At 47.1% G+C, this 17,434-nt stretch overlaps 1 protein-coding gene across 2 annotated transcripts; it reads right to left on the bottom strand.

The window, feature by feature from the left end:
* Positions 1 to 462: 462 nt before the first annotated feature.
* Pmm2 (phosphomannomutase 2) lies at positions 463 to 17,362 on the bottom strand. 2 transcript variants are annotated; one of them, XM_076937399.1, is made up of 9 exons: positions 17,168 to 17,362; positions 12,565 to 12,676; positions 9,866 to 9,942; positions 9,066 to 9,157; positions 6,826 to 6,925; positions 6,623 to 6,698; positions 4,562 to 4,677; positions 2,237 to 2,360; positions 463 to 1,475 (listed from the first exon to the last, which is right to left on the bottom strand). In XM_076937399.1, the coding sequence occupies exons 2-8, from the start codon at positions 12,659 to 12,661 to the stop codon at positions 2,259 to 2,261; spliced, it is 660 nt and encodes a 219-aa protein (XP_076793514.1). In that variant the 5' UTR covers positions 12,662 to 12,676; positions 17,168 to 17,362; the 3' UTR covers positions 463 to 1,475; positions 2,237 to 2,258. The 2 variants fall into 2 exon arrangements, with proteins under 2 accessions (XP_076793514.1, XP_034361369.1); XM_034505478.2 differs by having other exon boundaries at positions 17,228 to 17,362.
* Between the last annotated feature and the right edge of the window lie 72 nt (positions 17,363 to 17,434).

The raw sequence follows: 17,434 nt of genomic DNA, 5'->3' as shown, positions 1-17,434 counted from the left end.
CTGCCTAGGAGCTAACATAATGACTTTGCTCCTCAGTTACCTCTGTCTTCCCACCAACATGGTTGGGGACACCTATGGTCACACACAGCCTCTACATGGGAACCAAACATGTTAAATTTCCTGTTAGACTTTCTTGGGGCTTCCTAAAAGTTGGTGATCTTGAGTCCTGGATGGGCAGCTAGTGCAGGACTGGTGACAGACACCCTCTCACCCTGGGATGCTTAGGTACAACCTTTGCTTGCTTTTTGTGATGCAATCCTTACCCAACATTCTGTTTTTTTTTTTTTTTTTTTTTTTTTCCTAAGTCCTTTGCAATCCTACTTGGTAGTACTGCACTCTTGACAGAGGCCAGAGCTCGCCTTGAGCCACAGCTGTCCAGCAGTAGGCCATGGACCTGGGCAGCCACACCTGTCCCACCAGCAGGGCCACACATGTATGACTTGGCCACAATCATGCAATGCCTGGAGAGCAGAGTCCCTTTATTAGGTGGGAGAACTGAATGAAGACAGTGGGAGAGGGGGTCTGTGACAGCCACTGTAGGAGGCACTGGACCTGCAGGTAGAACACAGCCTCTGGGCTGGCTGCGAACTGCTACAGCCAGGACAGCTAGGGGCTCCAACATCACTAGAGTGGAGCAGGGAAAGAAGCTCTGGGAACCCAAGTTCTCTACAAACCTGGGGTAGATACCCATTTGACATGAGGGTTAAAGTGATCAGACTGAGAAGCAAGGAACGGTGCTGTCCCTTCAGTGTGTTTCATAAAGTCCAAGGATGCCACAGGGTAAGGTCCTGGCACACTCCTGTGGGGTGGACAGAGGTGAATGGGCCAGCAGCAGGTGCCAGTGTGGGCAGCCAAGGGTAGGGCAGTGGAAACACGTGGTGTCTGGTGGCAGGAAAGGGCAGGCAGCAGAAGCTCCTGAGGAGGAAGCAGGCTGCAGAACCGTTTACTAGGCACTGGAAAGCTGCCTGGGAAGTGTTCTTGGAAGGCTGTCCCTGAGGTTCTGGAGGAGGCATGTGCACCCTCCAAGAAGAGGCTAGAGAGCATGCTCCTGCTGCTGTGGCCACCAAGTTGTCTCTGATGCCTCAGGACTGGGTCTGTTACCTGGGTTGGTCAGCTTGGGGGTTAAAGAGGACCGCGGACGAGGTTCTGCTTTGCTGGGTCCTCTGTCCTCCCCTCCTGCTGGTGACAGGAGAACAGTCTGGCTTTAAGATGTAGCAAACAGAGATGACCAGGCCAATGGAGGTACAAACTGTGGGATCAGCTGTTACTTGGTCAGCTATCGCTCGGGCAGGCCACACTGTGGTCTGCCGCTCACAGGAAGCTGGCTTGAAAACAGTAACCCTTTGGCAGAACAGTGGCTTCATGCCCCAGCCTCCACCACAGACTGCAGACTGGGAGCATATCACAGAAGTCTTCAGTTCTATCCCAGATGGGTAACTCTGGATGGCTTGACTCCTTTTCATCATCCGATGCCCCTGTTTGGTGGTAAGATATGGGTCTGAACACTGACAGGTGCAGGTTTTCATTAACCCTTAGCAGGTGTTGGTGCATGTAATCTGCGTTTGTAAGGCAGAGGCAGGAAGACCTGAACTCAAGGTCCACCTGGTCTACACAGCAGGTTCTGGGGCAGCCACAGCTACATAGTGAGACCATGTTTCAAAATCAAATCCCCCCACCCCAAACCCACCACAACCACCAGAACCTACACCTTAAGTTCCCCAAAGGATAAGGGACCCAGGTACATTCTTGTCTTTTCCTATCATATGATGGGAAATTTTCAAAGAGCAGCATGTATCCTATCAGCTAGCTCGTAGACCATGGGTGGGGAGAAGGGACTGGCACAAGTTACTTCTGTCTCTGAGGTCCCTAAGTTGTAGGCTGGGATCCATGCTAGGCAAGTGTCCTACAGGCTATACCCCAACCCAGAGCCACCATTTGTTTGGTTTGTTTGAGACATGGTCTCATTCTGCACTTCGGGCTGGCTTCAAACTTGTGGCAATGCTCCTGCCTCAGTTCCTGAGCAGATTCCCAGCCACAGCCATTTCTGATAAATTCTTTCTCTTGGGGCTGCTGCTGGTTCTGGATGAAGGTGTGGCCTATTGGCAAGCCCAGTGAGCTGACCTCTAGCCCCTGTGTGATTGGACCCATTAAGAACAGCTTGGCTGGAGTCTGGGGCCATGTGTATGTGTAGAGGGACTTCCACTCTGACCCTAAGTGACCCCTGACCCTTAGTGACCTTTCAGTGTTGTTGTCTGGTGTTAAGGGAAGAGCTCCTCACAGATCCTGCTTGTGTCTTCGGGTGCCGTCACTGTGTAGCCCACAGTTCTGGGGTCTGTGAAGATCTCATGGTCATTACCACCCTGCAGAGAAACACAACAGAAGCAGTAGGCTACGGCTCTGTCCTGGTCCATGGCCGCTGCAACCCTGACAGTCCTAGCTTAGCGAGGTTTTTCAGTTAACCTTCCCATGGTTTCCAAGAAAAGGATGACATTTTAGTTGCTGTGAGCAAGTTGTCTAACCTTCTTGTGAACTGCAGTCGAGCTCAGAAAAGGTAATTATGCTTGTGAAAGTCATCGGCCGCCTTTGTGAAGATCTGTCTAAGGCTTATTTTTCTAGTGAAAAGCACAGTAAGTGACAGTATCTCCTAGCTATCAATTTGTCTTTGTGCTCACGTTTCTTCTGCAAGTCACAGGAGTGTTGGTGGGTAGGCAGCCTGGAGTGGGGCTGCTTACACCCTGTGACAATGAACATGGCTGCTCAGTCTGCCCACAGCCACTGGCCACATAGAATAACTGAGTTCTTGAAGTGTGGCCAGTACTAGAGGGAACGGAATTGAGTTATTCAATTGTGTGGTATATGTGTTTATGCCTGTCCAGGCAGAGGTTGACTGGGTGTCTTTCTCAGTTGGTCTCCATCTTGTTGAGACAGGGTCTTTCACCGAACCAGCAAAATTAGCTGGCCAGAGAGTCCTATGATCTACTTGTCTCTGCCTCCCCAGTGCTTGGATTATAAACACCACTATGACAGGCTTTTTACATGGGTGCTGAGGATCTGAAAAGGTTGAGATTGTGTGGCAACTCTGTGACCATAAACCATCTCCCCAGCGTTGAGCTTATTCTATCAGCAGCAGCAGCACCAGCACCATCTTGACGAAGTTAGGCTACATAGCCAGGCTGGCCTCAAATTTAAGACCTCTGCTTCAGCCTCCCTAGTCCGTCATGTGACTTTAATGAAACTGAAATGGCCCAGTGACAGTATCAGAGCAGACAGGAAGAAAGAAGGCAGGGTAGAGACTACAAAGTAGGCAGCAGTCTGAGTGAGCCCAGCAGCAGGCTGTCTTTTTGGGTTTTTGTTTTGACTTTTTGAGACAGGGTCTTTCTGTATAGCCCTGGCTGACCTGGCACTCACTGTGTGGACCAAGCTGGCCTTAAACAGAGATCTGCCTGCCTCTGCCTCCCAAGTGCTGAGACTGAGAGTAAGCACCACCGCCCGGTCACAGGCTGCCTTCTCCCGCTGTGGTCTCCTTGCCTGGTCCAGGCCTGCTTGTTTATTTGCCTTCTATTGCCCAAGACAATGTCCAGAGGCTGCTTCCTGTGTTTTCTGAGGGGTTTGCCATGTCAGCTCACAGATGAAAACCAAACACAATGAGCCACAGGCTCGCATTCACAAAGGCATTACTTACAGTGACTGAGAGAATAGAATTTACAAGTCTGCCAACGGACGGATTAAGTAAACTGTGTACCCATACAGTGCAGGATTATCTAGCCTTAAGAAAGGAAATTCTTATTGTTGTAAGCATGAATCTGGAGGATGTCACACTAAGTAATATAATCCACTGTCACCAGGACCCTGCTGGAGGCTGACCTTGGACAGGGCTGATCTTGACAGGGTGAGCAGCCATCAAAGGGACCAGAGCTCCATAGCTGGAACATTTATGATGGATGCCCTACTGGGTTCAGAATGGCCACCATGCCTGAACCAGGATCCTACAGCAAGGTGACATGGGCAGTGCAAGGTGAGAAGCTGACAAACACAACCAGAGACCCAAGCCCAGGCCCAGGCAGTGAGAAGCTGGTTCTGAAGTCCATCTTACTCCTTGGCTGGTGGTAGTAAGTACTTGTGTAGGGAGAGCCTCAGAGTGCTGCCAAAGTGGCTTCATTGGACCCCCTCTGGCTCTGGCCTTTCCTTTGGGGCCCCACTAGTCTCCAGCTCAGACCTCATCTATGCTGACTGGGCTTTCTGCAAGCTCTCCCTCCCGGTCTGCAGCACTCCCTGGTGACACTCTAGGCAGATGCTCACTTCAGTTGTCGTCGACCAACAGTGTGCATCAGACTCAGGTAATTCCCCATCTTCCCATGTTTGTGACCCTGGTGTGTGATTTACTGTGAACGCAGGATCATAAAGCAACAGTGGTGCAGGTACTTAATTCAAAAGGCACTGACAACCATCTGCAGTCCTCACTCCCACGGACAGGCCCTCAGAGCTCTGAGGGGTGGAGGCTAGAAGGGCCATCAGGTAGGGTGTGAGATGGCAAAACAGCACAGAAGGCCTTCCTACTCACAGGCATAGTCTTGTCTCCGAAGAAATAAATGGTCTTATAACCATCATGTTCCAGGTGTCTCAGGCAATACCGCTTGTCCCATCCTTCAGGAAAGACATCAAAGCTGATTTGGCCACCTGCAGGATGGGGAGGAGACATGGCTAAGCAGGGCTGGGGGTGCGGCTCAGTGGTAGAGGGCTTGCCTAGCACCAACCCCAGCACAGCCTCAGGCGAGAGGAGGCAGACTAACACCTCTTGGAAAACAGTGGAGCTTGCTTTTCTTTTTCATATCCTGTTCAGCACTTACTGCAACTCTCTGGACAGGTCCGTGCTGCTTTCCCAGCATTAGTCCACCTGGCTCTAACAGCAGCCGTCTCTCTTGATGCTCTCCCAAGGAAGAGGCTTACATAAAACCTCATCATGGCTTCCCCTAACCCAGCGGGCCTGTCTAGCACTTTAATACCCTGAGTCAGGCATAGCAGTTCATACCTAACATCACAGCATTCACAAAGCTGAGACAGGAGGATTATGATGAGTACAAGGTCAGTCTGGACTTCATGTGAATTCCAGGCAAGCCTGGGCTACACAGTGAAAAATTTTAAAAACAAAACAAAACAAAACAAAACAAAGCAAACCTAACTAAACCAAACCACTATCGGTGAAAAATGTCAAAAGATGAATGAACCCATCCTATAGGCAACAGGTCTGTCATATGCAAGATAATTTATAGGTAGTTACCCTCTAATTTTTTCCTCTCCTCTCCTCTCCTCTCCTCTCCTCTCCTCTCCTCTCCTCTCCTCTCCTCTCCCCTCCCCTCCCCTCCCCTCCCCTCCCCTCCCCTCCCCTCCCCTCCTCCCTCCCTCCCCCACCTCTCTCTTTCATGTGCATGGGTGGTTTGCCTGCATGTATGTCCGTGTACCAATGTATGTCTGGTGCCAAGGAAGCTTCGTCAGTGGAAACCCTGGAACTGGAGTTACAGATGGTTGTGGGCTGTCATAATGGCCCTGGGAATTGAACATAGGTCCTCTGGAAGAGCAGCCAGTGCTCTTAACTGCTGAGCAAGCTCTTTAGCTGCTGTGTGGGTGGTTTTCATAGCAAAAAAAAAAAAAAACAAAAAAAAAAACAAAAAAAAACCCACCCAACCAAACTAACAAAAACCCTGAAAAAAAAAATCTCAAAGCTATCAGAAAAACATCCACTCATCGTTCAGGAATATTTGAAAATCTCCCTGGTTGTGTATGACACGTGGTTCCTTTGCAAGGACAGTTTCCTGCTTGTCTGCAGTACACAGGCTGCTTGTGAACTGGGGCAGTAGAGTAGAAAGTAAAGGAATCTACATTAAGACTAACAGACGGACTGGAGAGATGGCTCAGGGTTAAAAGCACTGGCTGCTCTTGTTGAGGATCAGGGCTTGGCCATCACCCACACAGTGGTTACAGTGGTTCTTGGGCATCCCACATCCTTTTCTGGCCCCCTTGGACACTGGGCATGCACATGGTCCTCACACATACATATAGGCAAAACACTCAAAATAAATAAAATTTTAAAAAAGAGAGATTGACAAGTGAAAGAAGCCAGTTTGCAGAGGAAGCCTGGAAGCTCTTCCTTATTCTGGCATAAAAAAAAAAAAAAAACAAAAAAAAAAAAAACCACCTTGTGAACAAAGCCCAATCAAAACAAAGCCCACCTATTACAAAAGAGGGAGGGCTATAAAAGACCATGCCCTGCCAGGCTGGATGCATGTGGGACTCCCCAGCTGACCAGCCACTTGACTCTTGGGTGCTCTTCCCTTTCTTAGTAACATGTCTACTTTTTCTCCATATCTAACTCTGAAAGCATGGCTTCCCCACCTCCTGGTGGCTACTGGGATTTTCACTTAACCTGTATTGTTTTTCTCTTAAACTAATAAAATTGTTCATGATTCCTTCTTGAGTCTTTTTCTAACATCTTTTATTAGTGAGACTAAGAACCCCATAAGAGAACCTTAGTTTCCCTAGTAGTAACCACAACCCTAAGCATGTCAGTAGCCCTGACATGCTCTAGGAGTACAGGGACCAAAGCCTGCTGGGGTATGCGCCATACCTATGGAGAATGTGAGGCCTTTCCCTGCGAATTCCTTCCTCAGGTCTGCTACGAATTTTTGTCGTATATGTTCTTTCTGAGAGAAACAAAAAGACAGCAACTGTCCATTGCATCGCAGAGTAGAAGCACTTTATAAAGACTGGCCATGGGCTATATGGTTTCTCAAAGTTGGCCATGTTCCCCACACACATCTGAGAACTTACTTTGTCCAGTTCATAGAATTCAATTCGTTCTTCTTGGGTGCAGCTTCTTCCAATGGGGGACACATTCAACATGCCATTTCGGAATTCGATGAAAGTTCCCCTGGGGAGAGAATGGGACAAGGGGTGCCCCCAAATGCAAAAACACCTTATTTACTTGGGCAGCATTACATTCTAGACAGCATGAGCATGTGACCCAGCTTTCTCATAGGCTATGCATCCTAGAAGCTTTGAGCCATATAGTGCTACAGACTTAAAATGTGGTCATCTAATTGAACTGGATGGAGACTTAGCATGGAAAAGAAATAGAATTATCACTCAGATCTTTAATGTGTGTATAGATATGTATGCATATAAATGTGTGAATGTACACTGGAAGCCAGAGGTCCACCATGGGTGTCTTCATGGGTTGTTCACCTCTTTATTTTTAAGACAAGGTCTCTCATTGAATCTGGACCTTACCTATTCAGCTACAGGGCCTGATCAGCAGGCCCCAGAGATCCACCTGTTTTCTGCCTCCTCAGCACTGGCTACCAGCAGGCATTACCAGATCCAGCTTTTTTGAGGGTGCTAGGGACCAAACTCAGGTCCTCAGTCTTGAACAGAAAACATTTTATTGACTGCACTATCTCCTCAGCTCTGGTAGAATAGAAATGGCCCCACAGACTCATGTGTTTATATGCTTAGTCACCAGGGAGTGGCATTATTGGAGATGTGGCCTTGTTAGAGAAGTATGTCATAGGTGGTGGGCTTGGAGGTTTCTGCAGCTCAAGCCAGGCCCAGTCTCACCACCTCTTCCTGCTGCCTGTGGACCCAGATGTAGAACTCTCAGCTACTTCTCCAGCACCATGATGGTAATGGAACAAACCTCTGAACTACAAGGCAGCCCCAATCAATGTTTTCCTTTATAAGAGTTGCTGCAGCCATGGTGTTTCTTCATAGCACTAGAAATCCAAACTAAGATACCAGCCCTATTTCTTTTTTGAGCAACACAAATGGAGATGAAGTAAGGAAATGAAAGAAAGAACTCCCAAGAGTGGGGGGGACCAGAGGGAGGAATACCCCACACCCCACTTTTTAGACAAGGTCTTATGTGACCCAGGCTGTCCTTGAACTTGCCATGTAGCTAATGATGGGTGATCTGGAGGCCCTGGTCCTCCTTCCTCTACCTCCCAAGTGTTGGGGTTACAGCTTGAGGCACCATGTCTCACTAGTCATAATATTTTACATGGACTATTTGCTAAAATGACATTTTGTATATTCTGGGTAAACAGGGCGTGTTACTAAGATAATCACTGCACATGCCTCAGTTTCTGCCACACCTGCTTAGGAGCATCTGACAGTAACAAAGGGCTGGGAAGGAGCCCAGTTCAAGGGCACTTGCTCCCTAGAGTCTCACATCTGCTTCCGGGGCATCTGGTTTGCTAGTGAGCCTTAAACAGACTGATGTCATGAAGAGAAGACACTGATAGGTTCTGAGATTATGGTCCATGGAGCCTCACTAATGACTCAGGAAACTTGATTTATTCAGAGGCAGACGGCTCATTCAGGCCTGCTGTGATCACAGAAAATAAGGCAGACCAACACTGTTTCAGTTATTCCAGGGAAGACGGCTAGATACTTTTTTTTTTAAAAAATTATGTCTTTAGTTTTAGACTTAAAATAATTTAAAAAGTATATATTTTGTGAGGAGCAGGTAGGATAGGCATGTATGTAGGTCAAAGGACATCTGTCCTGGGGTGTCCTGTTCTGTCAGTCTCTGCTTATGCCCCTTGAGGCAAGGTTTTCTCACGAACCTGGCTAGATGGAGGGCCAGCAAGTTCCAGTGGTCCTGTCTCTGTCCTCCACAGTACCTAGACTGTAGGTGTACATGTGACCAAAGCTAACTTCTTATTCGAGGCCTGGGGATTTGAACTCAGCTCTCCATGCTTGCACAGCAAGCACTCTTCCTTACTGTGCCAACCCTTCAGCCCTTATAACATGGACTTTCTTCAAGCACTGCAGGCCAAACACATTTGGTTTGTGAGACATCTAGCTTTAGACTTTCAGACTGTAAGCTTCTGATGCTTTTTAAAAATTATGTGTGTATGTGTTGTTTACACGTGTGTGTAATGTATGTGTGCATGTGTGTATGTACGTTGTGCATGTAATGTATATTTGTGTGTACACTTGACAGCTTTCACTACCACTCTCCACCTAGCAGCTCCACATTCTGGAAGAGCCTCTTTGTTAGGAGAACAAACCTTTTCTTAGGGAGTTTAATGTTTGCGATGTAGCTCAGACAGTAGTTGATCAGGTCTTGGATCACATCCTCTCCCAGATGACCCTGGATATTCTAGGCAAACAGAGCATGAGTTATTTCATATAACAGGAAGTACTTTACAACAGCTTCATGGCACATGCAGCTATCCTGCTAACACTGCAGAAGCTGCGGGCTGGCCCAGCAGGGACAGTGACACACCCTGCTGTCCTTTCACCTCCTCCTCTTTTCTGCTGGTGAGAAACATCAGGTAACAGCGCCTCAGTCAGAGGCTGCTTCTGCTTCAGCACTCAGGGATCCGGGGTCCTTCTCTTTCACATGCTTCCCGGAAGGGCCAGAGAGCTCTCTCTAGTATTAACTACAGCTTCTCTTTCACAGCCCCGGGTGAGTGGCCTGCTCTAGCTTTGGCTATTGTAAGAGAATCACTGGACTCAAGCAGCTTTAAAAGGCCATTAGAAAGATGCAGTCACTATCGGAAACAAGCAACAGCTGCATAGATAAAATTCAAACTTAACAAAGAACACAGTATGACGATTCCCTCCCTCCAGCCCTGAGCTCCCAGCACGTGCCCAGAGGCAATCAATGTTTATCTCACACAATGTGGTCTTCTATGCTCCCTTTACTTTATTCTTTATAAATGTGGACTCTCACTAAGCTGCCCAGGTTGGTTTTGAACTCACTTTCTAGCCCAGGTACCTAGGATGACTGGCTGTCCCAGAAGTGTTGGCTTACTTATGACATATTAGTAGTGATCCAGAATGGGCTGCAGACTTAAAAACTTACCTGTTTACACAATAGCTTCCCATCTTTGTACGCTACCAAGCCATTCTCTGGAAACACATAATCGTATTTCTCAACCACTACAACCAAAACAAGATAAAACTGAGGGTGTGTTGAATAGAAACCTGCCTTTCTCTTCCTTCCTCAACACCCACCACCAAAGACCCGGCTAAGCACCTGTGGGCCGTGCCAGCCCTTCTCGTCATGAGGCTGGGGAGTGCAGCAGCCTTGACCGTGAGCCCGAGGGAGGATAAGTGAGCTGCAGATGGACCCTGCCTCCAGCCTGTAAGGTAAGATGCTGGCCCATCCTGCTTCCAGCTGCCATGAATCAGCACAGGAGACAAGTGGACAGGACACGGCCACACTCAGCTGTCAGACTTTCCAGACCACAGCTGCCAGGCTCGGTTTTCTTTTCTTTTTTCAGAGCTGAGGACCAAACCTAGGGCCTTGTGCTTGCCTAGCAAGCACTCCACCACTGAGCTAAATCCCCAACCCCCAGCCTTGGTTTTCTTTTAAAAATATTTATATATTATGGCCAGGCTATGGTGGGGCATGCTTTTAATCCCAGTGCTCAAGAGAGGCAAAGGCAGATGAATCTCTGAGTTGGAGGCCAGCCTTGGGTACACAGAGAAACAAACAAGAAACAAGCACATTTACATCATTTTGTGTGTACTTGTGCATTTGGCACCTACACACCATGGTGTGGGGTGAGGGTAGGTCAGAAGACAACTTGTGGGGGTTGGTTCTTTCCTTCTATATGGGTTCAGAGGACTTGTGTTGTTAATTGCCTTTACCCACTGAGTAATCTCCTAAATCCCCAAATAATTTTTTTATAAAAAATAAAAACTTAAAAAGCTGTTTTAAAAGGTGATTCTTAAACTCATTTAGACTCGAAAACAAAAGATCTGCCTGCTACAGCTTCCCAAGTGCTGGGTTTAAAGGCACGGGTTACAGTGACTGCTTGTTTGTTTCTGAGACAGGCCCTCGTGAAGCTCATGCTGGCCTTGAACTCATTATGTAGTCCAGTATGACCTCCAGCTCACAGCAAGACCCCTGAGTCCTAAGATGACAGGTATGTCCACTACACCTAATGAGGCTGATGCAAGGTGAGTTCTCAACTAGCTTCTAGTATATGAGTATTTTAACTCTCGTTATATCTTCTCTGAAACACAGCCCTGCCACAGTGATATAAAACCCCTCAGAGCATGTTGTTAAATGCACTGGAGACAGGAATGGCAAACACCCGTGACAGGATTTCTTGGGCTGAATATGCCTCTTAATGTTGCTGTTAGTGTTTCTAAAGAGAGCACCTTCGAGGAAGATGAAGTGGCATGAGTCCTGCAGATGCAGAGACACACTTCCCAGTGATCTGATCTGACTCACAGACTTGCACTTTCAGTTAAGACATGCTGACTTCCCAACCATGGCAACGTGATCCCCAGGACACAGCTGGCAATGTCTGGGGACAGCCTGGGTTGTTAAACTGGCTGAGTGTGTGCGTGCACTCTACTGGCACCTAGTGGAGAGGCCAGAGATGGCCCTGGACCTGCTACAATGAACTACCCTGTCTAGTATGTTCTTAGTACTAACCTGACTCTAGGACAACAGTGAGGTTCTTGTCTGTCTTAAATTCATGACAGTTTTTTAAGAAAAAAAAGTATTCTATGTGTATAAGTGGTTATGTATGTATGTGCACCCTATGGGACTGGAATTATAGATAGTTGTGAGCTGCCATGTGGGTCCTCCATAAGAGCAGCAGTGCTGTGAACTGCTAAGCCTTGGCTGTTTTGCTTTCTAAAGACAGGATTTCACTCTGTACTCCCATCTGATCAAACCCGAGACTCCCTTGTCTCAGCTACCCAAGTGCCTGGTTCACAGAGAGCATTCCACACTACAACAGGCAGTGAAAAACTCTCTTCACTAATCTCTCTGCTCACTGCTTCTCACAGGCTAGCTACCCTAGAAGTCCTGGGAAAATAGAGACAAATAACAGTCTGAAACAAAGACTTAAGTTTAGTCTTTAAGATAGTGCTCTACAAGCAGGGTCACGCACCAGAATTTTGGAGGGATACTTGCTAAATAAGAGACCCACTGTTTCACCATCTCCAGGAAAGAAGCCAGAAGACTCTCCAGCTGGGTGTGGTGGCTGATGCCTGTCACTCCAGCACCCAGGAAGTAGAGACAGTAGTTTGAGCCCAGCCTGGGCTACAGACTGAGACCCTATCACAAAGGTTCTCTAGCGTGCCAGTCCTATGTGAGGAGACTGGTGCTATGGGAACCTAGTGCCTCTCATGACTAGGGAACCTTGGAATACCCTGGGTCAGAGCAACAGGGACAGGGTACTGAGGTCAGAAGTATCTCCTTATCTGAGTGGGGGGACAGCCAGGAGGTGGGGCCTGGGCTGAAGAGACAAGCAAGAGAAGTGACAAGCAAGTCCTGAGGGAGAAGAGGTCTGCAAGCGCAGACACAGGCATGCGCGCCCTGCAGGGTGAGTCTATCTGTACAACTGAGGGAAGGGTTTGCCACAGAACTTACTTTATATGACCGAAGCAAACACCAAATGAGGGCAAAGAAAATGTTTTCCCAGAGAAGGCAGAAAGTGTGCTACACAGGTGATGGTGGCTTGTTATTTCAGGGACGCCTGTCGGCAGGTCTCAGGATCTTCAGTATTAATAGCGGGCCAGGGTGTAGTTAGCACTTACCATCATTTCCCAGTTGCTCTTGCAGTTTCTCAAAATCTGACCCACCTACCACTCCAATTTTGGTCTTCTGCCTCAATTTTTGTAGAAAGTCATCCATTTCTTTTGTAATTTTCTATGTCAGGAAGGAAAACAGGGTGATTTTGAGTCACATAATCAAATGAAAACTGCAAACTAATTCCACTTACCCTGAGTCAGCAAATTAATTCACCTTACACAAGCCCAGCACTATTACTAGGCCTGTAGAAAAATTTAAATAGTTAGGTATTATTTGGGGCTATTAACCTTTTTTGTCCCCCCCCCCCCCTTTTGTGTTAGTTTTGTTTTGAGTTTGGGTTGTGTTAGCTGTCTGGGCTAACCTTGAACTTCCGGCTCAAGAATACCCCCATCCTGGCCTACAAAAAGCCAGTACTGCAGGTGTAGCAGTACCACAGTCATTTGTTCCAGGTACCTATCAATCTGTTATCCCTCTATTCTCACATGAGATGGTTGTGGGGTTACTCTCTGTCCTGTTTAATGACTTTTTATTCTATGTTGTGGCGGCCTTTTTAGGATAATACATAGATCTAGCTTATTCTTGTCTGTTGGCTTTCTTTGAATATGTCTGTGTACCAAACATGTGCAGTGCCTAAGGGCAGAAGTGGTTCATCTGGAACCAGAGTTACAGGTGGTTGTACCCACTTTGTGGATGCTGGGTCCTCTGGAAGAGCAGCCAGTGCTTTTAACCACAGCACCATCTCTCCAGCCCTCCCCACCCCAGTCTTTTGTTCTTTAAAGGTGTTTTGCATTACATGTATATGACTCAATATGTCAGACGTGGGGGTAGTGTCACAAGCTTGTAATTCCAGCACTTGGGAAATGGGGGCTGGTCAAGACCCACTTAGATTTTCTAAAAGTGTCTTTTAACAGACAGACAAACAAACTAATAGGAGTCTGTGCTGGCTAGATTTATGTCAACTAGACACAAACCATAATCAGTCATCTGAGAGGAAGAAACCTTGACTGAGAAAACGCCTCCATAAGATCGGGCTGTGGGCCAGTCTGTAGAGCATTTTCTTAATTAGTGATTGACAGGAGAGGGCCTAGCTCTTTGTGTGTGGTGCCATCCCTGGGCTGGTGGTTGTAGGTTCTATAAGAAAGCAGGCAAAGTGTGGAGCAAGCCAGTAAGCAGCAACCGTCTAGGGCCTCTGTATCTAGAACTTTGCTAGTTAACTCTGAGCCACGAAATTCCCAAGTGGTTTGCTACATCAGAATGGTAGATAGGGAAGATATTGAAATTAAAGAAATGGAATTCTAACCACAGCAAAGCACTCTGGCCTTCAGCAGAAAGGCAACTCACTCTGTCCTAGGCCTTTGCACACTGATGAGCCACACGGCACCGTGGTCAGCCAGCATGACACACCCTGCTGAATCTTCTATGAATTCATAGTACAATTTCCTTAACTGTGTGCCCACCTCCCAACACCTGAGCTCCTTCTGTAACTTTTTTTCAGCTTAAATATCGCCAAGGTGAAGAGGCTGTGAAAATACCCTTGATGCCTATGCTTACCAGCTGATTTCAAAAGTGAAACAGACAAGTAACCAATCCTTGTGATGAGAGCTATAAAATAACAAAATAACCTGAAAGATGGAATTGAGGTGCAAGAAAAAGGATTATGGAAAGTATTTGGGAGGTGGTGACAGTTGTGGATTCTAGGAGGCGTCAAACAGGTCGGTGTGCCATTAGCCCAATAACCATAAGTGTTACTGGAGCAGAGCACTGTCCATGTAGGTGTTTCTGGTGGCTTCTGTCCCAGAGAGAGTTAAGTAGCTACGACAGAAACTATGTGGTTTGCAAACTTCAACATACTGACTCTCTTGTCTGGGGTATAGCTTAGTAGGAGAGTGCTTACATAGCTTGTTCGTGGTGATGGGCTCGATCTCCACAACCAATAAATAAACGTGTGTGTGTGTATGTGTGTGTGTTAAGGACAGTGTCCTTGACCTTCATGCTGAGATACAAAGAGGTGAAATAGCTCAATGGCCCTGGTTTAAAGTCACTCAGCAAGAGGAAACAGGAAGTGACAGGGACTCTGCTCACTATTTTTTTCAATGATCTCTCTGTGAGATTGTTTAGGATGCCAGAGTTGGAAAATGATTCATGAAGCTTTATGTCCTCTTTTGTTCTAAAGCTTATCTCAAGTTTTATTGTTTAGGGAAGAAAGCACCCAGGAAGACAGACTTCTATACAGACAGGGAAATGTGCAAACCTCTGAGTCCATGCTAATCACACGGAACCCACAGGTCATATCCTGTTACAACCACCACAACAAAAGATAAGTTGTTCTTCCTCTTCCAGACTGTACAGTGATTAGTGATGTTTGACCATGCACACAGATGGAAGCAGGGAAGGCTGATGATACACAGATCTGTTGCTAGAATATTGTAATTGCAGTACCCAACATATAGGAAACTTCTCTTCTAAATTAGTTTTCTTTTATTGTTACAATTGCTTGTGATCACTGAAAACATATTGTTCCAAATGTTTAAAGCACATTCCGGATCACCTGGCTCCTTTGTTATCTTACACTTCAAGACACAGAGGCACTTTCCCAGTAGCTTATCTAGTACCTGGAGTGGCTCCACCCTGGCACAGGAAAAGGAAATGACAATCAGGACAGTTATGGTGTGATGAAGCTCAGGACCTTGACCCACAGGGGCTGGAGAGGCGGAGGCATCAGGGCCTTACTAGTTTCATTTCAATTTCCTTATGCTAGAATAATAATAGCAGGGCAGCATATGCCTTTACTCCCAGTACTCAGGAGACAGAGACAGAGGCAGAGGCATGTGGATCTCCATGAGTTCCCAGCCTGGTCTACAGAGATAATTCAAGGACAGGCAAGGCTATACCAAGAAACCCTGTCTTGAAAAACCAAAAACCAAGCAACCAACCAAAGAAAACAAGCCACTATGGCTCCTGGGCCAACTGAATAGCAGTTTCTATAATAATTTTATTTTTATTATGTATATGCACATACATATGCCACAATGTACAAGGGGAGATCAGAAGACAGCCTGTTGGAGCTGGTTCTCTCTTTCCATCATGTGGATTCCAGGAATTGAACTCAGGTCCTAAGGTTTAGGGGTGACCTCATCTCAATGGCCTCTGTAATCAAGTTTTATTAGAATATAGTCATTCTTTATATATGGTCTGTGGCTGCTTTTGCACTAACGCTGAGTAGTTACTATAGGCCATATGTTCTGCAAAGACAAAGTACTTAATATATGACCCTTTACAAAATATGAATTCTGATTCATAGCTCTAGACTACTATTGGCTTTTGTTTTGAGACAAGTTCCAAAGGTTTGCCTCAAACTCTCTATATAGCCCAGGCTGGCCCTGAACTCTCAAATCCCCCTGCAGGGATTAAAACCCTATGCCACCTGCCCATGTAGCTATTGGCTTGACTCATAAGTGTGTGTTGGGCAATGAAGCCCAGAAAGGACTCCGGAGAACTTGTGGTGGAATGTCATCACTAGATCAAACTCTGGCTCTGAAAGGTAGAATGGGGTAGAAAAGAGGGAAGGCTGTGATTTAACTACGATTAAGGATGTAGTTAAAGCTTTCTGAAAATCATTGTAAGGTATATGTATGTATACAATGTCTTCTAATACAAGACATGAGTTATTAAAAACAAAGAGCAAAAAACTTAGTTCCAGGTGGGGGATACTGTTGACCAGAGAGAACCAAGACCCCACAACAACACAGTCTCCTGAAACTGCTCTTGGTCGCCTACCCTAACTAAATGGTAAGTTCATATTGTTGGAGACACAACGCAAGACACAGAGACATCAGGCCAGAACTGACATGTTCCGCTTTCATAGTGCTGGAAGGTGCCATCTATGCAAGGCACTGCGGAAGAAAAGTCATCTGTGGCTTTCACAGCCATGGATCCTGCATGACTGACATATCTAGGGTTACACACACTTAACATGGACGTCTGGAACACAGTCCACAAAATCAAAAAGGGGTCGGGCAGAGGTGGGGACACCCAAGCTATTTAAGCTCAGTCTCAAGTTTGAATGATTTCTGCTCAATCACGAATTTGTGTATAGTAGGCAGAGAGACGAACCCACAGAAACTTATCTTTGGGCATAACAACAAGATCCGTTAGCGGAAGAAAGTCCCACTGGATCTTTGATGCACTCCCTGGGTCCCCATTACTGCACGGGCTGGTGGAAGCAGCTCACTTTTGAGGTATGATCTGGCAAGGCACTGTCATGAATTTCAGTGATCCTCACCAAAACACCCCATGCAACAGGCAATGCCCCATTTAAAGTGGCTTCAAGGGCTCCGAAAAAAAGATTTGCTCAAGGTCAGACAGCTGAAAACCTGCCTGACAGTCAAAGGTGACAGGACTGGGGAGGTGAAACAGCAGGTCAGAGGGCCGAGGCTGGAGTTCAATCCAGGTCACCAGTCCCGAGGGCCCTAAAAGAAATTCAGACCCGAACTTTCTGACTTTGAACAGGTTTCCTACTCGGAAGGCTTTTTTTGACCCCTCTTCCTGCGCACCCCTCTCAGAACCCCGCTCAGGACCCGCGTCTCCTAGTTCCCGAACAGTCGTTACCACGGTCTAGGGCAGCAAGGGCTCTGATCCATCACCGCGAGCCTCCCGGGGGCCGCCTACCTGCCGCGGGGCAGTCAGGGTCCCATCCATGTCGAAGAGACAGAGCGTGGCCATTTCTCCAGTCAGAAGACTTGTTGGCACCCGGAACTCTACCCGGAACTTAACCCGGAACTTCCGGGTCTGTTCTGAGCCCAGGGCCCCAAGGCACGATGGGAAGATTCCCTAATGGCTCACAGAACACTCCGGGCGGATACAAAATCTGAATGA

Source organism: Arvicanthis niloticus, chromosome 6 (assembly GCF_011762505.2).
Source record: "Arvicanthis niloticus isolate mArvNil1 chromosome 6, mArvNil1.pat.X, whole genome shotgun sequence".
In the NCBI taxonomy this organism is placed as follows: Eukaryota; Metazoa; Chordata; class Mammalia; order Rodentia; family Muridae; genus Arvicanthis; species Arvicanthis niloticus.
The sequence above is the reverse complement of the archived record's forward strand: the minus strand, read 5'-3'. Positions and strand labels throughout refer to the sequence as shown.

Excerpts from the sequence above, each read along its gene's own strand:
- Pmm2 (XM_034505478.2), bottom strand. The coding sequence starts at position 17,281 with ATGGCCACGCTCTGTCTCTTCGACATGGATGGGACCCTGACTGCCCCG. Across the intron at positions 12,677-17,227 it reads CCCTGACTGCCCCGCGGCAG|AAAATTACAAAAGAAATGGA; the intron begins GTAGGCGGCCCC and ends TTCCTGACATAG. Across the intron at positions 9,158-9,865 it reads GGAAGCTATTGTGTAAACAG|AATATCCAGGGTCATCTGGG; the intron begins GTAAGTTTTTAA and ends CTGTTTGCCTAG.